Source organism: Pezoporus flaviventris, unplaced genomic scaffold, assembly GCF_033815535.1.
Source record: "Pezoporus flaviventris isolate CSIRO_AGI_PZ_B2104156 unplaced genomic scaffold, CSIRO_AGI_Pfla_v1 ptg000083l, whole genome shotgun sequence".
Classification (NCBI taxonomy): Eukaryota; Metazoa; Chordata; class Aves; order Psittaciformes; family Psittacidae; genus Pezoporus; species Pezoporus flaviventris.
This window is the reverse complement of record NW_026892631.1, coordinates 2,609,841-2,634,882: the sequence shown is the minus strand read 5'-3', so window position 1 is coordinate 2,634,882 and position 25,042 is coordinate 2,609,841. Positions and strand designations below refer to the sequence as shown.

General features: G+C 42.2%; 1 protein-coding gene and 2 long non-coding RNA genes across 12 annotated transcripts in view; 1 reads left to right on the top strand and 2 right to left on the bottom strand.

Annotated features, from left to right (window-relative positions):
• The window catches only part of MARK1 (microtubule affinity regulating kinase 1), a 58,139-nt gene extending 48,653 nt beyond the window's left edge, over positions 1–9,486 (bottom strand). For 4 of the 9 annotated variants that reach the window (XM_061475342.1, XM_061475346.1, XM_061475343.1 and 1 more), the window contains exon 1: positions 8,967–9,404. In XM_061475342.1, the coding sequence (XP_061331326.1) occupies positions 8,967–9,017 (51 nt within the window). In that variant the 5' untranslated portion in view covers positions 9,018–9,404. Of the gene's footprint in view, positions 1–8,966 lie in introns of all 9 variants that reach the window. The other 5 variants (XM_061475348.1, XM_061475349.1, XM_061475344.1 and 2 more) reach the window with 3 other exon arrangements.
• The window catches only part of LOC133280431 (uncharacterized), a 148,249-nt gene that overhangs the window by 76,618 nt on the left and 46,589 nt on the right, over positions 1–25,042 (bottom strand). The gene's annotated exons all lie outside the window — the stretch shown is intronic.
• On the top strand, positions 13,219–21,080 carry LOC133280548 (uncharacterized). Of its 2 annotated transcripts, none has more exons than XR_009747219.1 (2): positions 13,219–13,340; positions 20,873–21,080. It is a non-coding gene; the product is annotated as an uncharacterized LOC133280548 (long non-coding RNA). The 2 variants fall into 2 exon arrangements; XR_009747218.1 differs by lacking the exon at positions 20,873–21,080 and adding an exon at positions 18,002–18,322 and having other exon boundaries at positions 13,225–13,340.

The window sequence follows — 25,042 nt, the reverse complement described above, 5'->3', positions numbered from 1 at the left end:
AGGGACTAAATAAGAAAAAATGGTCTGTGATGACCTTTAAGATTACAAATAAATGACCACTTCCCCTCTGAAAAAGGGGAGTGCTTGGAGACAAGTAAAAGATGTTTTACTTTATTTTTCTTCTACTTTCTTCTTAAGTATTGGGTTGAGATGGAAAAGATAAAAACCCACAGTGGGGACAGGAGGAAGTCAGGAGAAAAACTTCCAAGAGAGCTGAAAATAGCACTCTATCATAGTGACTAAGGCTGGGTCTCCACTTACAAGAAGGTGCGTGTTTTACTGCATCATGAGTAAGGCGTGGGTCCTCCTCCAGAAGTACAGCGGAGCAGAGGCACTACAGGTTTTACCACAAGGTTAGCCTTGGGCAGAAGCCTTTACAGCAAGCCCTGCTAGAGCCTAATCTATCCAAATCTAATCTATTTTCTCCAACCACATCCGGCTAATGAAAGATATCACTTCTCTCTAACAACCTTGCCTAATTTTGTCGCTGCTTGAGATTTTAGAAGTTATCATGCGCTACTATTACTTTATAATACAAAACCAATTAGACTTTGTCACCAGTAATATTATCATTATCTGCTCTTGCAAAAGACTGCCATGGGCTATCCAGTAACTCTATGTTCAGCTATGTGAACATCAATGTACTTACTACACAAGTGCTTTCATCAGAGGTGAAATAAAGTTTTGTCTTATTATTCAAGCTATCCGCATTGCAGATACGTATGTTTAAAACACATTGTGCAACACAACAGGACAAAGGTTCTTACCAAATTCAAATATATAAGTTTGGATATCATTCTCTGCTCTGATTAACATTTTCCTACTTCTGTGAATTCTACAGGCCACATGTTTAAACATAAAACAAGGTTATTACTCTACTAGGATCATGGTGAACAAGGCAGACACTGATCTGAAGTCATGAATGTGTTTTATTCTCTCCTCAGTATAAATTAACTATGTTTATCAATCCTTACCTGAGAAATCATTAAGACTATGAACACCTATCAGGGATTACACTCACCAGGCATTCAAAATGACTGAACAATTTCAAGAATGTTTTACTGCTCTTCTAGGATTGTTGTTTTTTTTTGCAAGTGCTTCTTTAGATTTGGTATGCAGCTTGGAAATCACAAGAACAAAACTGGCTAAAGCTTACTGTAACCAAGATATTTCTGATACTGCCAGTCTTTTGAAGAATGCAAGTGTGAAGAAAAATAATTTTTTTCCCCCAAAACCACATTATATTACTCTGTTATGAATGTAGGTTTTGATAACATAACTTACATTTTTATAAAATGCTGCAAAGTTGAAATAATTTGCAGACAAAGAGCCATGAGTCCTTGGTTCTGAGCACTTAAATCTCAGGCGTCTTTACAAAAGTCATCTTGATCTAAAGTCATGTTAATGCTAACTAAACAAATGGAGTGCAGACCACTTCTCAAGGCGACACTCACAGCCTACACCTAAAGTGTCCCACAAACATAGGGACAGCAAGATAAAAGGAAAATTATTTCCCTGCATCCATACACAGCAAACACAGAATACGAGAACTTAGAAACACGCAGACAATGCATTTGTTCCAGCAGAAGACAGTCTACCTTCCACGATGATTTAAGTGATGTAAAGTGACTGTCTATCAGCTGTCTTGATAAGACAGCGAATTTTCAAATAACATAATGATCTTCCATTCTATACAGACACAGAGAGAACCTGCACTTCTGGGTTTTACATAAACACACTCTGCTGATCAATCACTGCAGCCTATGCCACGGCACTGCTCTATGAGCATGTCCAGTTCACTCCTTTAAAGGTTAATTGTAGCCCAGCTGAATTTAACTGTGCAGATGCCCTACTACGACTGTGAACATATGTCTTTCTGCGTAAATTGGTGTTTTCCTTAAAAGCATACAGAAATCCCTGACATCTGAAAAAAATCCCAAACAAACCCAAACAACTGAACTTTTTTTACAGCTGCTATCTCAGTCCCAAAAGATGCAGGATTATGATAAGCTCAGAGAGTACTTTCCAATGCTTCTGTCTTACACTATTTTACTATGATAGCTATGGTGTGCCTGGTCACTACTCAGAAAAAAAAATAAGATGAAACAAGCACACGGAAAACTGCTTTAAGAACAAGGACCATCTTATCCTTTTGGATTTTTAAGGTTAGATTCAAGAGGATGCTCAGCAAAATTGTCTAAGCTGCATCATCACATACAGCTATGAAGTCTTAAACTGTCCTTCAGACTTCAGCAACCCTTTGATTTTACTGTTTCACTACATTATTCACAGAAAAACAAAAAGGAGAAACAGTCTCTCTCAGCTGAAATTCAACTGGCCCAAACTAAAGCTCAGTTTAGCAATAAGAAGAAAGAACATACACTCTTATGAATTAATTCTGAATGTGAGAAAAATAGAAACATGTTAACAAACAGGCTTGATAGTCAATGTGGAGAAAGAGCTAATTATTAAAACAGATTCAGTTGCATTAGAATTCAATACACTGAATGATGTGAATGTTTCAATGGAATTTTCCTGTTTTCATAGTTGTTTTCAGAAACATTTGACTGCAGAGAACATTTATTCTTAATTTACCACTACCTAGAGGGGAGTAAACATTCGAGAATGAAGACCTAGAAAAAATGGTGAAGTCATAAAAAAAAATGTTTAGTGATTCTGAAATTCCAGAAAGACTAAAAAAAAACAACTAACAACAACAAAAAAAGCACCCACACAAAAAGCAAGCATTGTATTTGCAACAACAAAAAAATCTAACAGATCATGTCATGACCAGAACACAAACAAGCTAAGTTTGAAACATGTCATGCAAGTAACTTACTACTGTAAGTTAAGCAACTTACAAGTAGTATATTCATTCTGGAGGGCACCATAGAGCATAAAGGTATATTTAAAAAGAAAGGTTGAGGTACTAAAAGATAGTATCTAAACTGAAATGCTAAAGTGCTTTCTTTCCAACAGCACAATGTTTGGAAAGCTCAAGCTCACAAGTTGTTAGTAGGCCAATTAGTAAGAAATCCGTCTGAGGGCTTTAGCTGCACCAGTGTTTTCCAGCTCCACATTAATAGTAAAATCATCTCTCCTTCTTATACAATAGTTTGTCCGTGAATCTGCCCTACTGGAAAAGTGTTTAACACCAGTAAGGTATTAAGGCTAGGTCTATACTACATTCTGAGAGCAAGAAAAAAACCTCTGCAAGTACAAATACAAATCACTGATGGAGAATGCAATTTTATAGAAATCACTGTACTTGCACTTAAAAGAAAAATGAAATCACTACTTTTTCTGTGTTAAAACAACTGGTATCAATAAGAAGTTAGCAGGAGGTCTGTCTGCGGAACAACAGCAATTATGATGATAAAAACTTACCACTATTACAGTAGAAACACTGATTTCCAAATATAATCAGGTACCATGGGGGAAAAAATCCTGCCTTTAGTGAGGATTAGAAAATTTCAAGTGCAGAGTTTGAAAATGAAGCTATACTATTATAAACAGTAAGTCCTTGTGACCCTATAACAGTAGAGAGCCCACTGAGAACAAGGCTTCATGGAACATAATCTCTTTGTTCTAGTTCAGCGTTTAACTCCACTGACCATGTAAGTGCAGTTTTCAGAATGCCAACCACAAACAATCCAACTTGATGTTCACCTGTGAACCTGAAAAAACCCATGAAGTATGAAACAAGCAGTACAATCAAACTGCATTAATTCATCCTGAACTTTAACACTATATATTCTTTTATGATGCGTAAAAAGAACATTGAAGCGTGAAGCTACATTTTGCCCTCATTCATTCCAAAATGCTTCTCTTTATGAAAGGAAAATGAAACTAAACATCTAGATCACCTGCCCCACAACTCTCAGATTCACACAAAGGCTTCAAAATGGATACTATAATTCATGACACAAGGAACCTTGCTGCATAATGCTCTAGCTAAACATGTGTTTTTCCCTACAACATAAGAACTCGCTCAAGACTTGAATGGAAACAAACCAAATGACAAAAAAAGTTTGCACAGAGAAAACACAAGCCTTCAAAATAAGATTAGGAGAACATACCCTGTTCTTACCACTCCAAAAACCTCTATGACCTCATGGTGTATATATGACCAAAGAAAATAATCTTACAAAGAAAGAAACACAGGCATTCTCCACTTTGCTAAAGCCCATCTCCTGTGGATAAGAAAGATACAGCTGTACTCTTGAACCCATAAGGCTTGGAAACTAGGCCATTCTTCTGCTTAAGGCACTGAACGAAAGAATTCTTGTCAGATACTTTCTCCCACGCCCCCTCTGTCCAAATCAAAACCATGTGTTCTTAATGTGCAAAAGCAAATCCAGAAGGGAAAAAGAGGGGGAAAAAAAGAAAAAAAGGAAAAAGAAAGAAATTGGTATAATCATTATTATCCCAACCTGACCACTCTCTTATCTCCTGCCCTGTTGGGTTATTTTCTTCTTTGAAACGCAGCTGTCTAGTAGCCTCCCCATCAGAAAGCTTTGGATGGCATCAGACATCAGCCTTCCCTCACTAGCCTGAAAATGGGTATACATGTCAAAATTATTATTATTTGCATGATAATGAAGCAAATCACACAAGCATAGGTCTCTGCGCTATCCTTCCTTGAAAATCCCTCTGCCATGACATCTCTTCATCATTCTCATATGGCACTGGTTAAGTTAAGGCAAACCACAATTCCCACATTCCTCCTTGACTCTGGCCACTGTTACCATCCGGCACTCCTGCCTTGTTTGTTCCTTCTTCTGCTGGAGACATGCAAGATCTCTGCAGCACAATTAGTCAAATTCTATGTGTCTGAAAAGTACAAAGCAAAATAATACCTTAAAGTTTAGCTACATGTGTGATACTGCAACACAAATAATTAATAATACCTTCACAAATAACAGTAATACCTTTCAAAAGATTAAGTTGCACTTACAGTAGCAGTATTCTGATGGTAGACTCGGAGAGCCTCATATCAGAAAAAGCAAAACTACAGCATTATCATTTTTATTAATTTTATTAAAGCAACTAGTATACAGCTGACCGTTAATGAGTCTTTTCTTATACAGAGCTCCCCCAAAAATTTAAGAGAATACATTACTGACATATTTTCTTTAGCCTTAGGAAAACCATTCCCCAGTTTAATGACATGATACAAACCGACACAATATAAAGGGCAAAAATATAAAAGCTCATCTTCCCTCAATGAGTATCAACTCCATGAAAACAAAGAAGCTACTCTAGCTCAAAACTTTTCATTCCTGTCCCTCTCCTTCTCCAGTTTAGGCAGAGATGGAAAGCTCAGTTCACCCAAACTAAACCAAACCACTAACTAGCAAGTGTTTGAATGCAACGAAACATTACCTACCACAACCTACGTAAAATGTATCAAGAGGAAGCTGTTAATAGTTACTTGTGCAAAATCAAAACACAGGAAAATTAGTATTTTGAATACTACTCTTATCCCTCTCTTGAAAAAAATGAAATCTGGTAACAGGCATGAAAATAATCTTTGTAATACTGCTTCCACCCATTAATTTCCCCAAGTTTCCCAATAAACCATTCAATAGGAGTGTTTGACACTCATACTCTGTTTCTTTAAGCATAGCTTTCATGAAAGAGAAATAACATTCCCGAATGAAAATACTGATAGACATCTGCTTGAGAAGTTAAACATAGCACCGGGAGATGTAAATAATAGCAAAAAGGAAAAGACACAAAGAGGGTGTGAATTGCTGTAACCAGACCTGTCTGTTCCACACACATTGACTGTTTCTCTATTTCCCTCCACCTGTTGCTTGTCCCTTGTTGGTGGTCCCTGTGCCTTAGACACCAGTTTTCTGATAACACCTTATCAAGTAATCTGCTGCATGATCTTATCCCTTTCTAGACAATTTTCAAAGGGTGCTGTGGGAGAAAAGGCACAAAGAATTATGGAAATATGCACAGTTTTCACCCATCCTTCCAGGAACTCCCATAATTCCTCAAAGAATGTATATTCTTATGATAGGGGTTATATCCACTTAGTATATCTTCTTTTTTCCAAATGAAAAAACACACGCTTGCATACTCACTCAGAAAAGCATACACTGACATTTTACTTCTTTTCTACTTTAAAGAGCACCAACAGCAGCTGCCAAGAGACAGGGGGTGGCACTGGTAGGGTATTTCCCCGTGATTTCATGCCTCACACCACGTGCAAACCACAGCTGGACATATAGGTTTGTACTCAGAACCATCAATCAGCTCTCTTCAGGATACAGAGATACAGACTGTCCCTTGAGAGAGACACAATGGAACAACATTGCTGCGATGGCCATGTGTACAAGATGGAGATCTGAAGATCACCATTAGCTGCAGAACTCGCGAGAGCTTTGCTAATATACGCACTCAGGAACTGGAAATATGCACTACAAAGATAAGTTATTTACCAGGTCAAAACCACTCATACTTATGCTGCTCTTTAACTGCTCACTCTTTCCAGTAACTTCTCCCTTTAGCTGCAACTTCTTACCACCTTAGTCACTGACACTTACTAGCTAAACTTTGTGTGCATCAAGACCCATTGGCATAAACACTTCTCTAGCCCATTAGTACTTATTAGCAGGAGGAAGCACATGCAAAGTAAATTAAGAGTCTCACCTCAGCCTGACAGAATCCATTTTAAATCACAGAATACTGCTGTTTGGGAAGTCAGCAACAGACCTCCTCCTCCTCCATCCCACAAGTGCCACTTCAGCAAAAGGTCTTACGTAAGGGAGATCATGGGCAGCAAAGAGGAATTCCTGAGGGTCCCTAACAGGCAGAAGCAACAACCTCCCTGAGATCACTGCTCCAAACCCCAGCCAATGCTATAACTAACAACAGCACTTGAATTATTTTGTGCAGATTTGGGAACTTACTCCTGAACAGTTTTTTACTGTTTATCCCACTGGAGAATTATATTCCTTAGTGTTAGGTTACAGACTTATACCAAGATTTTCAGGAGCAAATGTGCAATTCTGAGTATGTTGATATACTGTACAAACCTGGTTTGTTGGTTTAAGGGGTGGGGGGGGGGGAGGTTGATAATGCACTCTCTGAAATAACAACAATAAAAAATACTCCTTACTCATCTCTAGGTGTCAAAATAGAATATTCAAATGTAGCATATTATTTTCTAAATTAACTACTCACTTTAACTGGAGTTTTCATTCTATAGAAGTTAATGGCATTTGGGAATGATTTCCATTTGCCTTGTGTAAATGTACCTTGCAAATCTTATGTACTATATTATTGGACAGATGCATGAATATTTCTTCCTGTCATCTCTCTCTCATCTACATTTCTATATACATTGAAAGGAGACTCATGAGTCTCAAACCCAAACTTTGTCTTTTAATTAAATCTAAACTTTCATTTTAATCTGAAGGACTTGCTTTCATTCTGACAATAATACAGGATTCATCAGTTCATGAAGTGTAAGGACAGACCAAATGCATTTACTTGCTTTAATTAGTAACCAGGCTGATATTGCTATGTCAATTCAGCTTCCACTGAGCAACTGATACTAAAAAGCTCATTATAACAAGACAGGAAGCTAGGGTTTCACTTCTTTAACTATATTATCTCATTTCTGTTACCTTTGTCTTCCAAACTCTCTTCTCATATTCACTTTTCACTTCATATAATTCAATAACCTATTCAGCAGACACTGCGGCTTTGGCTTGTACAGTAACAAATATTATTAGCTCCTACTGTGGGCCAGGACCTCTACACATTGATGCAATACAAACAAGCATCTTCTTCAACCAATTTCAACCCACCAGGCCACCTTCCTTCGTTTCTTACTGATCACTTTCTACCCAAGTCAAAGTTGGGTGTGACTGCATGCATTAAATTTTGTATGACTCTTGCACCTTCTGCCACCTTCTCGAATGTAACTAACTATATCTAGCCCACATTCCAAACATACCTCTTTAATATTGGTCTTCTCTGCCAAGACCGAAGTTTCACACCTCCACTACTACTGCCTATTTAAATAATCGCCACCAATAGACAGGACCAAATATGGTCCAGGATTTTAAGATTTCCCAGGTACACTGCCTATCATAACCAAGGCTGGCTATTTTCTGTTGGAAGACCACTACGACACTATGCTTCTGCTCCATCAAGTCCGGGCGGAGCAGAGGAAGAGCGCAAATATGTTTAAACAGCACACAAAGGAAGACACAAACAATCAACTCGGGAGATACCAAGGACACGACAACAGCCTCTCTCAATTGCAACACAAAGCAAAACAGAGGAAGGAATACAGCAACAGCCACGCTGGGGACCACCTTCGAGGTGCAAATCAAACAAAGGACAAGTACGTTCGAATCTCAGAAGGCGAGTCAGGACAGTGCGCCAGGCAGTTAGGAAACACACCAGTGGGCGCCCCGGCCCCGGTGCAGGGGTACACGAAGTGGAGGACGCGTGAAAGCAGCGCAGCCCGGCATGCAGCCCGCGGGGCCACAGGCCTCTCCCCGGCGAGGAACCGAAGCAAATCGCCTGTGTGCGCTTACAGCCACAAAGCACATATAACGGCAGCCCAGCCCAACAACGCCTGGAAGAGGTTGTCCGGTCTCGGTGTGGAACGGCGGCCTCCCGCCGACCTTACCGGAGGCCCGGGGCCGTGGTCGGGCTGGGGAGACGTGGATCCCAGCGCGCCGGACCCGCCCCGGCAGCGCCGCATGGAGGAGCCTAAGGCGCGGGCAGGCAGCGGAGCCGGCCCGGCGCTGGGGAGTGCCCGGCCCGCCAGGAGAGGGGACGGCTGCGGCCCTCCCACCCCCCGGGCACCCGGCCTGGGCGGCAGGACAGGACAAGCAGGGCCGGGCCGCCGCCAGGTGTCGGGGAGACGCGGCTGCGGAGGGGGCGTCGGACGGGGGAAAGGGCGCGGAGGGGGTAAGGCCCGGCACAGCACTCACGTTCTCCGTATCCCGCTCGTTGACGGTGGGCAGCGGCGTCCGAGTGGACATCTTGTGGGCCGCAGCGCGGGACCGCGCCCGGCGCGCTGAGAGGAAGGCCGCCCGCTCTCTTTAGGCCGCGGCGGAGGCCGCCAGCTGCTCCTGCCGGCAGCCGGGCGCACACGGCGGGACGCGGGCCTCCTGCCGCGCTGCCGGCCCCGCTAGGCTCCCGGCGCCATGGTCTCACCCGCCCGGCCGATCCTCTGCGCTCCCGCCCGCCTCGCCGCCGCCGGGCTTCGCGCAGCTCGACCGCCGGCTCCTCCTCCTCCTCCTCCTGCCCGCTCAGGTGAGCGGCCGGCAGCGCAGGGCGGCCGCGGCACCTCCTCGCAGCATCCGGCGGCAACACCGACTCCTCCTCCTGCCGCTGCTACCCCACGCTCCCTGCCCTGTCTCTCCCCTCCCCTTGTCCTCCTTGCCCCCGCCCCGCCGCGCTGGGCCCGGCCCCGCCGGCCAGGCTCCACCGCCCCGCGCCGCAGGAAGCGCCGGGCTGTGCGGGCGGGAGCGGCAAACGCAGGCGGGCGGATGGTCTCTGCCGGCGCCACCGTCCCTCCCGCTGTGGCAGCCGTGACGGGTGGTGCCGCGTCGGCCACTGCCGGGGTCGGCGATGGCCGGGAGGGCGCGCCGGGCGCTGGCCAGAGAGGGGTCGGGCCGCGGCAGGTGTGCTGCTTCGGGAGGGAGAAAGAGGGGACTGGGCGATACGGTGCCCGGGGAGGAGGCCAGCGGAGCTCGGGGCTCAGGCGCCTGCGGAGCCCCCAGCGTGAGGGGGGCGGGACCGGGCCCACGGGGGTGCTGGTGTCCGGTGCAGCTTGGCGAGGGGCTCGCCACGGAGACTCTCCCATTACCAAGGGTCGGCCTTAGGAAGGGCGGTGGGGCGGCTGTACCCGCCTCCGGCACAGCTCCGAGTTCACAAGTCACAGACTTTCTGGAGGCTCCTAAACGCCTGTGTCAGCGTCTGTGTAAATCATTGGTGTGGCTGAGCCAGCCTGCTTTACCCGCTTTGAAGCTGAAACGGGATCAGCAAAACTGCAATGCATCTACCCGCTTAGGTCCAACCCGCACACAGTACTCAAATGCTTAACCAATGACCTCATGTACTTAAAATTAGAACCATACAGGCATTTTTTGTCTTTGAGATGTTACTGGTGTTTACATGACATTAACCCTCCTCCAAATTCTAAAAGTAATAATGAAAAAACAACCTCCCCTGCACCAAACCGCAACAAAAACAATGTGCCTGAATTTCCATTGCAGTATATTGATGGGGTTTTGTAGCTGAGGCTATAAACACCATAAATGCTGTGAACACAGTCATTGTTCTGAAAGACCTTCCTCAAGGAAAGGACTATGATGGATTGCATGTGCTTGTGAAAGGGCATAGACTGTTATTCATTACCTATATTTATAGGTAATATGCATGTATGCACCTATATTTATAGGTATATTTATAGGTAAATGCGCTAGAGTGTATTTAGTTCTGGCTGAGCTAGCTCTGCGTTAGTGCCCCTGACAGTGGAGTTTTCCAGCTGGTTGGGAAAACAGCTCTTCCTCTGTAGCTGTTGCAGGTACAGGCAGAGAACATCCCCATGCTGTACAAGCAGTGTGACTGGTCTCGCTCTTTGCACATTCAGCATCGCGTGGTTCTGATTTGTGTGGCTGGGATGACAGAGGTTCCCAAGTCCTTGCAAGGGCCCAGCTCTCTCCTCACAGAGCTGGCATTACTGACTGCAAGGGAAACTTCAGGGGCCTTCATTTTCATGGGAATAAAATAATGCAAGATTTGGTTTACTCGGGATAAACGGCTATGGTTTAGCCATAACAAGTTTGTTGACCACCATGAGGGGAGATGACGTGTGGCCACGAGAGGTGAAGGGTGGTCACAGGAGGAGATCATGAGGGGAGAGAAGGAAAAGCCATGAGGACATATGGCCTTGAGGGGTGAGGGGAGATCATGAAGGGAGAGGACGGGCAGCCATGAGGGAAGATTATGAGGGGAAAATAGGGGTGACCATGAGGGGAGAGAAGGGGTGGCCATGAGGAGTGAAGGGTGGTTGTAAGAGGAGATCATGAGGGGAGAGGAAGGGCAGCCGTGAAGGAAGATCATGTGGGGAGAGGAGGAACATCCATGAGGGAAGATCATGATGAGAGAGGAGGGGTGGCCATGAGGGCTGAGGGGCTGTCAAGAGAGGAGATCATGAGGGGAGAGGAAACACATCCATGGGGGAAGATCATGAGGGGAGAGGAGGGGCAGGCGTGAGAGAAAATCTTGAAGGAAAACAAGGAGCAGTCATGAGGGGAGATTGTGAGGTGACAGAATGGGTGGCCATAAGGGGAGATTGTGAGGGGAGAGGAAAGGCATCCATGAGGGAAGATTGTGGGGGGAAAGGAGAAGTGAACATGAAGGGAGATCGTGAGTGGAAAGAAAGAGTGTCCATGAGGGGAGATTATGACAAAAGAGGAGGGGTGGCATGAGGGAAGATCACGAGCAGAAAGGAGTGGCGGCCATGAGGGGGGACCATGAGGGTTGAAAGGCGGTCATGAGAGGAGATCATGAGGGGAGAGGAAGGGCAGCCATGAGGGAAGATCATGGAGGAAAAGGAGGGGCAGCCATGAGGGGGTGTTGTGAGGCGAGATGAAGGGTGGCCCTGAGGGGAGATCGTGAGGGGAAAGAAGGGGCAGTCATGAGGGGAGACCAGGAGGAGAGAGAAAGGATGTCAATGAAAGATGAGGTGCCATTGTGAGCAGAGATCATGAGGGGAGAGAAAGGGCAGCCATAAGGGAAAATCATTAGGGGAAAGGATGGGCAGCCATAGGATGAGAGGGGTGGCCATGGGGGTAGGGGCAGCAGCTATTCAATGTGGGCCACTGTGAGGGGTAGATGAGGGATGGATGTGAGTGGAGATCGTGAGCGGCAGCCATGAGGGAAGATCTTGAGGGGAGATCAGTTTGCCCTCAGTGACATGGTTTAGGTGGGCTTGGCAGTCCTGGCGTAATGGTTGGACTTGGTCATCTTAAAGTCTTTTTCAACCTAGTTTATTCTATGATTCTAAACTGGATATTCACCCAGTTTGGTTGCTTAGCTTATCAAAGTGCATTCACTTTTATCCCAAATAAGAACAAGGCTGTGTCTAGGGCTCTGCGTGGGGCCTCACTGCAACCCTTGCTTGGTGAAAACTCCTGCTGACACAAGCCCTTTGCAGGATGGATCTGTGTACATGCATGTGTTTGGATAAGGAGACTCAATTGTCTTCTAAATGTGTTTAATGGCACCACTGAGGGAAAGGCTAGGAAGACTTCCTGCCTTATATATGGATGTGTTGTGGTCACTAATTAATAGTAAAATGTTGGTTCATCATGAAATTTAAAGCGGAGTAATGCAGTAATTCTTGTTATCTAAAGATCTGTTTTGCAGTTGTTTTGGCCATGGTTGTTACTGTTATGATCTTCTTTCATGTTAATAAGGTCGCTCATTAATTTAATAGCTTAGTTTAATTGTGTTTGGTTATTACCACCGGCCTCTCATCTCCCCTGAGTCAGAAAATGCAGGGACAATGACCGACGAGCTGCATGGACTAGAAAATGACCACAAAGATGGTCCCATTGTCCCCTAGCTGCTCTCCAAAGAGATAAAACAGAAACAAGTGTTTTGCTTGGGATCCCTGTTTTAAGGGGCTAGAGGAAGCCTTGGCTCATCACATCAGAAGTGAAAAGGACAGATTCATGTCAACAATGAGCTCTGGGTAGTAGCTGTGATCTTTTACCCTGAGCTCTGAGAAACCTGTGCAGGCCTCTTCTCAAGCTTGGGCAAGTGCCTGGTTGTTTTGTTCCTGACTGGTTCTTAAGGCAGAAAGAGAGGATGCAAAGCACAAGACTTGAGCTCATACAGCATTATTATTCTGAAATGCACTCATTCTCTGCATTTTTTCCAGAAATGACATGTTTACTTATGACTAGACAACTTTGTTTAGTGAGGAAACTAAGGTGTCAGTCAGCTTTGTAGGCACTCGGTCCCTCCAAAGGGAAGCTCCAGCACTGAGTCAGCTGCAGCTTCCCGCAACACAGGCAGAACATACTTGTTGCTTTGTGCCTTGTAGAAGCCAAACCCATGCGCCTCCTCCACGAAGCCAGCTGTCTGGTGATTAGGCCTGCTTTCCTTTTTGTTTGCAGGGATGTGCTGGATGGGAGTAGCACAGCCAGGCAAGCACAGGCACAGAAACTGCAGAAGGTTGGCTTCCCAGCTCCAGCGCTCCTTCTGGACCCACCTCAGATGGTCTGTAGTTAATTTAATGACTGGCATGAACTTCAGCTCTGAAGAGTGGATGTTCCACCACCTTAACAGTAAGTGAATCCCATCCACAACTGTATTAGCAATTTCAGACAATGAAACCTTTTCCCACAATTTTCAAATCTAATTCTGTACATCGAAAGGGTGAGAGGTTCAGAAATAATGCAGGAACAGATGAGCACTGAAATGTGAATAAAACAGAGCAAAATCTTGGTCTTTAATGAGTTTCATTGCACAAGGAATATACTATATTGTGAAAAATGAAAAAAAAAGACCTGGCAAATGCATAAAAGTAATGTACTTGCAGCTGCATGTAGTAATACTGCAGTAGTATTAAGGACTCCTGAAGTCATTACAAAGTACAGATACAGGGCTCCATGAATTATTTACTTTCATGGGGGACACAGGACAAAATTATATGTACTCTGAATACTTGGACTACGTAGACTTTGTAAATATATATTAGTTATAGTCAAGATTCTGATTTTGCCCTAAGAATCATTAGGAAGTACAGTCTTGGTGAAAATATCAATAATGCATAATTTGCCTCAAATACATTAAAGCTCTAAAGAAATGAGCTTTTTTTTTTTTCATTTTAATAGGAACACATACCTCTTGTGACTACTGCTATCATATATTTTATACTGTTATAAATACATTTAAGAGGCCAGAATTTGTCTCAAGATGAGTTGTACTGAAAACTGGCCCTAAATGTAGTTGTCTTCACATTTTCTGGGTAACTGAAGATTTCTGTAAATTCAAAGCCACTATGAAGACCTGCTGTAGGAAAGTCCATGTAACTTCATATGAAAACAGTCAATAAAAGCAGCATTTGTCACTGATCAGCCTGGATCTCTGGGAGGAGGATAGTAAAGTCATAGTACAACTCTGTAGTTACAGAGCTTTCTCACACATCCCCGAGGCCTCTAAAATGGTACCAGCAAATCTGTTTGACAGAAGGAAGACACTTCTAAAACATGGGTTGCCAATGGTCTGAAGAAGCTAGTAAGGACATTTGTTCTGTCCCTGGGCATGCCTCTAATGGCCTGAAGAAAACCAGAAGGGTGCCAAAGATCTCTGTACTGGCCCTTAATAATCATGGCTAAAAATAACTAGTTCTGATTGTTTCCTTCAGCTTTGATATCTCATCTTTCTTTTGACGCCCCCAGTCTCTACAGCCACAGCCAACTTCTTCCCACATCTGAAGAGTTTCAAAAAGGAAACTAGCAAGCCACTATAGCACTGAGGTAGAACCACAATGAAACCTGGGGCAATGGCAACTGCATGAATTTCAGCCCTAGTTTTCATTTGCTGCAGTCTTTTTTTTTTTTGACTGTTGTGGCTTTCGATAGTGGTTTCAAACTTGCTTTTAAAAAAATCTCATTTTCTTTCTTTCCTTTTAGTAGCTTGAGTTTAGATTAAGTATGTTGGCAGAGGAGGTAAGGCTTGAATAATTTTCATGCATCAGCACTGACAATATCCTTTTTGATACTCATTTTTTTGGAAATAATAACATTCTTTGGATGAAATTATGTATCAGAGTAATAACAATGAGAACAGAGTGTAGCATGTTGGAAATATCTGTAACATAATGCAATATCTTGGTATCCCTTTTATCTGAAAATATTTATTCATTATGAAAGCATGTTAAAGAGTAAAATAGCTATCTAAAGCTGGTACTTACATGATTCCTATCACAGCTGTATCTGAGCTATCACAAAAGACATAATGCCCCACTGCATTAGGACTGTGAAGTTGGGAAGCTTCCCTAGGTGTTGCTCAGCTGTCAATCTGAGGAGTGGAGGGACTAAATGGTCTGTTCAGGAACAGAGAGGAAGCCAGGGACAAAGGAGACAGCAGACTCTCCATAAGTAGTCCGTTGGGACTCTGAATACAGATTTAAAACCAGCTTTAGATAACCCCAGGAGATGGGGCAGGATGGCAGAAAGCCTGCAACAAGATGCGTGATGATCTGCCATTGATCTTCAGAGGGCCATCAGAGCCCAGAAGTGGGGGAAGAGTTGAGAAAGGCAATTAACCTAAGTGGTCACAGATGTTCTCACTCCACATCTGCCCTCTGCAGACTTCATTGGTGTGGTTTCTGTGGAAACAGAAACTCTGCTAAATGGAGCTGCTGTCCCTGTCAGGATCTGTTTTTAACAAAAATGTATATTCTCCAGTAGCGCAACAAGAGCTTGTTGATGCAGGAAGGTGCAAAGCTATCCTGCAGCAGCAGCATTGCATATTCCTATTCAAACTAGAACAGCTTTTGATCCAGGAATAATTTCAGGGTTTGATATGCATTAATCTAATATATCATTCTGTTTCAGGGAAGTTTCTAACTGTCACAGAGACCCTATGTAATCCTCTGGGGTCAGTTCTAGTAGTCTTTCTGACATTTTAATATAGCCAAGGAAAGAAGGATTTGAGCAAAACTCCCAGCTGCAACATTTAAGCATGTGTGTGTCTCTGTGAGTGAATATTTTTTAACTTATTTAGGACAACTTTTATTTCATATTTTTATAATATCTTACTTGGTTAAGACACCTTGTTTAGTGCACTGGGTTTCATATTTTACTGAGTCATTCTTCCACTTTAAGAGGCTTAAAATGGCTTGTGATGCTGGGTACTTTCCCCCCACCTCACCACCAAAAAAAAAAAAAAAATCTGTCTCCCTGTTTTGTTTTCTGCTGACTGAACTGAACTAGCAGAATAACCTTAAAGATAATTGACAAAATGACAGGATAGAATAAAATGTTGGAACGGAAGAACTGACACAGGCATTCCTGGACTTCTTAACAGTTAAACCACAATGGCCTGTTCAAATGAACGTATTAGTCCCACAAAACATATTAGTCCCACAAGAGAAAGTAAATTTTATCGCATCCAGAAATTCCGTGCAGAGCAAAATGGCTAACAACTGCTTACTGCCATGAGTTGAACTGACCACGTCTTACAGCAGACTGAAGACTAAGCTGAAATCCCTCCCACCTTCTCTGAGGTTATCAGGAACAAAGAAAGGCCATCTGGACCTCCTGTAACAGCCGCAGAGCTGGCAATAACCTTGGCTGCAAGAGCTTCAGTGGTGGATTTAAAAGAGGATGGATTCTAGACGTCTCTTTTAAAAGAGTCCTAAGCGCGTATAAAACAACCGGATGAGAATGATAGGCAGCAGTGTTTACTTTGCATTGAGTAAATGACTACACAAAACTTAACACCCAAAGTCAGGTACAGGGAGAGGAGAGGACCTTACTCTGAGTTACCTGGTCACCCCTGAGATGTGATAAATGACCACACAGGGCTGTAGTCTGCCACCAGTACCATTGCCTTGGAAAACCCCATCACTGTTCTTTGCAAGCTTGTGGAGGGAGAGTGCCTGGAAACAGGTAGAACACAACAACCAAGAAAAGAAGCATGTTGTCGGATTTTACTTTTTACGTTAGCCAGAGAAGTAAGAATCAATGTCAACCCAATTTCCAGAATGAGCTAAAAATAAACCAAAGTGTTTATTTTTAGATGTACCAAGCTATTCAGTAACAACTCAGCTTTATGGCATGTAGGAATAGGATCCAGAATCTGATTTTGGTTATACTGCTGGAAGTTTTCCATTGGCTTCAAAGATAATTAATAGTTTCACCAAAGTAATTTGATCAGAATTTGGCCATAGATCTATTGTTCCTTGATGTGATTCACTTACACATAAGTTTTAGTGGAAAAATATGTATTAAAAAATAAAATAAAAAAATAGAATAGAAGCAACATGTTTATCTACCTCACAGCTTTTTTCAGGTTTAAATGCTTTGAAGTGTTTTGAGGATGAACAGTGCTATATGTATGCTAAGCATTATATAAATGCATAATATTAGGCATGCTGTTTTCATCTTTGCCCACAGCATGTTAATGACATATCTGCATTGGGATGAAACACAACACTATTGAATAAAGGTTGTGGATTATGTTTGTGTTTCACAGTGTTAGGTGACATGCTGCTTCTGATCTCCAGGTCACTGCTCAAATCTGTCAGGGGTTAATCATGGCCGGTTGTTCCTATCTGATGCCTGGTATGCTCCTGCTGCTAGAGAAAAAGTTGTTCCACTCTGTAACTCATCAACTTAGTTTAGAGCCAGTGAAAATGCTCTGTGAGGATGCCAGCACTTACAGGGGTAGAAGAAAATGCCAGTTGTTATTCCGGGATAACCTAGGCAAAACTCAGCTAAGCAATGTTGGTGATGGTGATGATAGAATTAAGTATATATAGCTAAGAGACTGTAAAGTCCAGCACCTTTTAGGAACACTAAAAGCTATCTGAGAATAAGTTTAGTAAGTTTACTTAAGATAATAGTTCCATTTTTTACAGCGATCTGATACAGTTGCAATGAAATATGGGTCAGAAGATCTCACCGGCGTACCAAAACATTTTCTAGTATGGTTTTCAAGTCTATCTTTGAGAACGCTGAAGTGTATTTCAGTTGCAAGACTGAGATATATATACAACATTTTCAGGTTAGATTTGTATCTTGAGCCTTACTTTTGGCACTGCACCTCTTTTGCCAATATTTGCCCTGTAGAAGTACATTGAAAACCTACCAGATCAAAACTTAAGGTCTTCTGATCAGTTTTTATTGAGATCTTACTAGAAGCAGAACTCACAGTAGTTCAAATCCTGGTGGATAAAAAGCACCTGAGCATGCACCCTTCCCTCTGATTTCCATAGCAGTTGTTGCTGAGTAATGACTGGATGCACCTCCTGCTCCTGCATCAGGGCTGCTGACAGGAGCAAGCGGGAGGAAGATCAAGCTCCGGCGAGGACAGACTTCAGGAGCTGGTCCATTCTTCTTTCACACAGATGGGAGTGTCACAGCGTGCTTTCCTGCCTAATGAGTCTCAACACAGCCTTGCACAACTCAGCCTCCTTTAAGCTTTTAACCAGGGTGTAGGAGTTCAGAAAAAAAAGTCACCTCCCTTCCCCCAAGAAAAATATAATTGCAAAGATTTGTTTTGATGTAGCACAAACAGTAAACTCGAATCACTGAAAGTGAGCAACACATTTGTGCAAGTATTCTTTCTTTCCCTAATTTTCATTCCCAGTTAGCTATTCATTTTATTTACCTCCTAGAGAATACACACTAGGGACTGGATCTGACTCCCAGTGAGGCTCATGGTGGAGCTGCCAAGGCCATAATCCTTGGGGCTGTAAAACAGCTCCTCTTTGTTGACCTCACTGGGGCTATCCCAATATATAACAGCAGACAGTTTGGTCCTCATCATTGTTAATGCAGACAGTTCTCCATGTGAGCCATCTTACGGGCCAAAGCAAATGTTAATGCGTAGTAATACTATCAAAGTAGTGCATGGTGATAGGTTCCACTTTCATTGAAATTGTGTTACTAATTACAGTGCAAGTTACATAACTACAAGTACTTATTTTTTATAAGACTCACTTTTTTTTATACTGTGAGAGAAATCAGGAGCCCAGTTTGTTTAAGGCTTCATACAAACAAAAGCCTTGATGTTACAACATGATCCATGCTAAAAGCCATGCATATACGCAACTTCAGTGTTAAGATCATGGTCCTTGCAAGCTCTCTACATCTCTGGTAAAGCCAACACAGAAGCTTCAGATTTATTCTTCTGTTAACAAGCTTAGAATATGGATCTTGGTTACTATTATTACCAGTACGTAGCATGCCAAGATGTGTAGGAGAAATGGAAGAGCAGTCTAAAATTCAAATTATGCACTAAATGGGCATAGCAAATAGCAGAGCGAGAATGGAATACCAAGGAACAAAGCCAAGAAAATGCTTGTTCAATTTAGGGAAGATGGTGTGGCAAAATTGACTAATGTTTTACAATCATATACTCACTGTAGAGTCATTTATTGTGACCAGCAGTAAGAAAAACACTAATGAATGGCTAGAGAAATGTACTGATTGAGCCCTTAATATCGATTGAAAACAATGTCATCAGTGAATATGGGAATTCCTTCACAAGATAAAAAAGAATAAGATCATATCTCTGGTACTTATATAGCCTCTTTTACCATGGCACCTGGGCACCTTTCTCATGACAGTTATCATATCCCATGCAACTGGGGAGCTTTAGGACAGGCCCACAGCAGCAGGCATCCCTGGGACCAGGGCAGGCTGACAGGGAGGTCACAGCCAGGATGGGTTGTCCAAGCCTGAGTGGCTGATCCCTATCTCCTACTAGCATAGCTACTGGTACCATCACCTAGCAGTAGCTCTACAAGCCTTCTCCATTCCATCCCATCCTATCCCATCCTTCTCTTCACCATCTGACAAGTCAGGCTGAACTATAGGCAGCTGGTATTCTAAGCAATCATCCTAAAGCATAGTTCATGAGCGAGCCATTGGCTGCAATGTTTGTGTTAGTCATTTATCACATAATAACCAGCATCAAAGGCTAGATCCTGCAAATGGAAGAATGAAGCTGATTCCTGCACCTTGGTATGAGGAATGTGTCTTGAGGCCCATGTTTATGGAGCTGCAAATTTGTTCTTTGATCTCTTACCAATAAGAAGACTAAAGGAATGCAATTTTTGTTGTTAATATTTTGCTTAATGTTAGTCTAGGGAAAGGCTGTTAGTAATCTATAGCTATCCCGTTGGTCTCAAGGGACACGTCACATACATTAAAGGACACAAATCAATAATTAACATAAAATCCTCCTAATCCTAAAGTCAAATATTAACATCCTCCCTTACTTTTATCTTTTCTTCTTTTCTTTTTTTTTTTTTTTGGCTTCTAGCTGATTTCTAAACAACCCAAGGCTGAGAGTGGTAGAATTTTGCCCTGAGATGAAAACATAATGAGACAGCCATGTGCCTTCCTGTCTGTGCCAGATTTCAGGCATATAAGTCCACAGTAAGCTCAAAACTTAAGTATGCAGGGAAGTGCATCATGATGTGTCATAATCCTGCAGTTTGCTCTAATCAAGAGAAGATTCAATACCGAGTACCTATAAACCAAGAAATTTGGGGGTCAAAAGATATTCTTCTCTGGAATTTAAACTGCTTCTTTCTAAAAGTGTGAAAGAAACCCCACCTAATTGCCATTTATAGAAACAATTCAGTTGATATAATTCTTTAAAATATGCCTACTTGATTATTTTCAAAATTAGTCAGATGTTTCGTTTCTGAAACTGAGTTATGAACCTGTACATAAATCCTTGTAGTAAAAGTTCTATTTTCCTCTTGCAGCATTAACATTTACAGCATTGAAAAAGGTGCAATTGTGCCACATGTTCAAAGCAATTCCAAATTCTAATTAAAGGGTAACTCATGTTATAAAGCAGTTCTAAAGTTAAATATATGGGCATAATTTATTAAGTGTAAGCATAACCTTTTTTTTCAAGTGCACATCTGGAAATAGTGCCTATCAATGTATATTTATACCTGTACGCATAATAAACTGCACACAGTAGATACACTAGGTGCAGGCATATAGTTAGTTCAGACATATTCCTGAGGCATTTTCAACTACTAACATTTTTGTCAGTGGGAAGGAATGTGATCTTTCATAACACTGAAGTTATTGTTTATTTTCTCCTTTCTTTTTTGTTGTAGGAATTAGATATTTTGGTTACTTATTACCATGAGATAATTCCCACTAGTCTGCTAAAGGCATAAGCAAGGCAAAGTGTTTCCTAATTCCCAGAAGGCATGTGTTATCTCATGGTAACACACACAGATTGCAGCGTGACATTTCTTCTTGATACAGGTAAATGGTCCAGGATATAGCTTTGTCCTTCCATTAAAATCTCACTTGTGTTTCCCTGTTTGCAAAATACTTTATCAAGATGTGTAGTACAGAATAAATATTTAGTGGAGCACTTGTACCACTGTGTTTTTAACAAAGTCCAGAGGAAGACTAAAGAGAAACATGCGACTGCTAAAAAACTGAAGGGCTGATGTTAGGTGAAAGTTGTTGTCTTTACTCTTGTGCGGGTGGGAAAGGATATTGATATTCTCATGCTCCTGATGGGCAACAGAGTGTGGATAGCTGTCTTAAAACATGTTGTGAATTTAATGGAAATATATTGTTCTTGGATGTTTTCAGGATGTTGCTGTTGGGCCTTGACTATAACAAGGTTTCCTAACTTTGATCAGCAAATCAGGCAAAGAGTCTTCTGCAAAACTTCTCCTCCTTAGTTGTCTGTCTCAATATTCTCAGCCATATCCAGGATGACATATCCAGGATGCACCCCAACTTTCAGATGGCTCCTTGTACTGTCAGTTCTGCAGGTGGTCACTTAGAAAGATGGACAAGTCTGTGCAGTGTGCAGCTGCCTTCTGCCACTTTGACCGTCTTTCAAGCCAGTTCTGACTTTTTTTTCCACACAGTGGTTTACTCTGAGGCAGAGATTCTCCATGCTGTTAATGTCTGCTCAAGGGAGATGTAAAATGTCCCTTGCATAGGATACAGGAGAAGGAAATAGAGGAAGGCAAGCCCCCAGATCCATCATTAATTTCTGATTGCACCATACTTTTTCCTCAGTTCCCTATAGTAGTGTCTCATTCTACTACTCTCAGCTCTTCATTTGAGTTTGAAATCCGCTGAGATCAATATACAATGAATGTGGACATCAGAAGACAGATAAATGACGAAACAGAGAGAGGACTACGAAATTATTAAGCCTACTAATTATTGCACTTGGGGATTTCTTCCAGAAACCAGGGTCCTTCCAGATTCCTTCTAGAAAGGAATTTGCAGCCAGTGGGCACATACTTCGTGTGTCATTACTTTATTGTATACTTCTGATGAGGAAATACAGCCCTTTCTTTATGTACAATTAGCTATTACACTTGCAAATAGTCACCCATATCATATTATAAATGTGGTCTTTCAACCCTAAGTTCCTCTGTGTTACAGAGTCACCAACAAAGGAATTTCTTTCTTCTATTAAATGGGACTCAGACATGAGAAAATTCTCCACAGGGAACTCCCATATACCAACAAATTATCATGAACCTGATTATCTTCTAAATACGGTCATAAATCATCTTTTCCTTTTTGCTAGTAAAAATCTCTTTATTAGTTCGGGACATTAACAGGCAAATTTTTAGCAATAGGTTTTGGTGCTACAAATGCTTTCCTTCAAGAAAAAGGGGGGAAAGATGTTTGTATTGGAGGGAGCTGGAGAGGCACACTGAATCAAACACAGTTCGCTGCAGTAGCAAGACCAACATGAAAACCAGATTTTTTTGCCTGTGATTTTCTTTTCCCCAAAGTTGTCAGTGTGACTAGGTCACCTACAGATGTATTTCTCAAGATGACAGCCTTTGCTTTGAGTCTGTTACATACAGAGCTGAACATGGGCTCTGAAGTTTTAAATTGGATTTCCAGTTAGAGTTCAAGGATGATTTGGGATTTTGGCTTGTTTTCATAGCTAATTAAATGAGTTAAAATCCTAGCTATCTTGAAGTCAATGGGACAAATCCCACTGGTTTCACTGGGGCAAGAATGTCACCCCTTGCAGTTTAAAGGTCAACTACAAAAACAGAACTCCGATTCTGACCATACAGTAATTATATCATCTTGTTATGCTTTTATTCTACTGGATCTATCCATTTGCTTTACTATATATTTATAAAGGTTTCCCTGCCTGGATTTCCTGCGATCTATTCAAGGGGTGTGATCTTCAAATCCAAGAGACAGAAAGACCACTAGGAAGTGCATGAAGTGATAAAACACTGATAGAATTCTGGCACTTAAATTCCAAATCCCAGTGGATTCACAAGACAGATTCCATTTGTTTTAATTGTCTCTGCATAAGTTCTTTTAAGTGCTTAAGGAGTACTGGACACCATCGGATGAGATGTGCCATCAGAAAAAATTGGCAATAATATTTTATGTAGCTGTAATCTTATTTTTTTTAATCAGGATGTCTTCCTCAAATATTCCTAGCCATATATGGTATGAACTTTTTGCCTTTATTCAGGAATTTCCTTTTCAATTTCTGTTTTTCTTAAGGCAGCCTCTACTAGGACAGCATGAAAAAATGCTGGAGTGTGATCCAGCCCCTTGTATTCATAGCTGATAAACAGATGTTTCTGTGAGCCCCAGGCAGTGGAGGAATATCATCACATTTATAGAGTTTTAGTGATAACTCAGATAGTTATCCAAAACATCATATGTTACACCAATATTTTGCACCAACTGAGTAATGTGGAGTGTTCTGCCAAGGCTCCTTGGTGTCCTTTTTCACAGCTGTGATGCTGTCAGCCCAAAGACAATGCTTGCAGTGAGGAGCCCAGCACTCCCACAGATGCTCGGCTGACTCCAGGCTGGATCTCAGCCAAAAGACTCTCGAAACATTTTCCATGGGCTACAGCTTAATGCGTATTCCAACCCTAGCTGTTCTGTGATTCTATGGTTCTTTCTAATGAAAGGATGGTTTGCAGGATAACTGCTGGGCTGGCTTATAGTCTGCTCTGGAAGTGCACAAGGCAGAGGTCACCTCTGTAGAACTAAGGTCACATTATTTTCCCTGATGATTATGCATTTACACTTAGATTTTGTGTCTTGTTATTTTGCTCAAGCCTCCTTAAACTATGTGGCACCTAAGTATACCCAAGCCATGATGATTTATAATATCCTATAATATATAATATATTGACCACTGCATTGCTGTAGCTTGTTCACTGAGCAGAGTAGCTTGTTTGACTGAACGGCGTGGTGTTGTGGGAAGACAACCCCTAATGTGATGGCCTGCTCCATCATTCTGCACTCAGTGGTTTCTCTGGTGGTACCCTATAGGACAACCACCATGAAGTGTACGGGCTGGGGGCTTGGAAATTAATATCCTTGCTTCTTCTCTTGGTATTGATTATGAAGAAACTGAGCAAAAAACTTCAGCAGAGCACTTCTCTGCAACAGCTCTGCTTTGTGCAGCACCACACTGAGTGCTATCAGAATAAGTTTATTTTACAATAAATAACATAAAATAAATGTAAAAATGTAAGTAGCACATTGTTTATGGACTAACAAGCCCCTGGTGAACTGACCTTTTGGTAATTATGTAAGTAACAAAGCAAGCAGATGGTGTAAGTTAACTGAATACAAAGCAGGACTTCCACTGGAAAAATGCTGGCAATCTGTAAACCACAGGTTAAGAATTACCAATGTAGGTAATGCATTTGTTCTCATCCATCTTCTGGGAGTGGGACCACACTGCATGCTGCGGGAGGGCCCTCCAGTTACCCCTGAATGGTGTATCTTCTCCAGAGCGCAGTACTCTGGGATGCAGTCCTTAGAGCTGATCACAAAAGAAGTTAATTCATGACATTCCTCCCCTGCAGTGCCTGTGTCAGTGCTCTTTTCAGGGCAATGAGCTCCATTTCAGTCCTCTGAGGATTCTTTGGGAAGTGTGTTAGGGCCTTCTGTTGGGTTACGTCCAGTAGTTGCTGGAACAGATCCCTCTCTTGCTCCTTTTTCTTTCTGAACTACATGTTGGCCATCCATCTGTGTGCACTACTTACTGCTTCGGGGGAGCTATGGCATCAAAAAGTTTAAGGCAGAGTTAAAAAAGAGTAAGGGGTTTTAAATTGTACTTTCTCAATATCAGTCCTCATGCTAAATGCAACATAACTCCCTTAACACTACTCCATCTTTAATTCACACTCAGGTGTCCAGACAAGGCAGTAAAGTGTAATCCAAATTGCTTTCACTTGCTGTAGGTCTTCATGTAGCAAAGATGAGATGGTTTGGAATATGTCAAAAGAAGGGGCAATTAT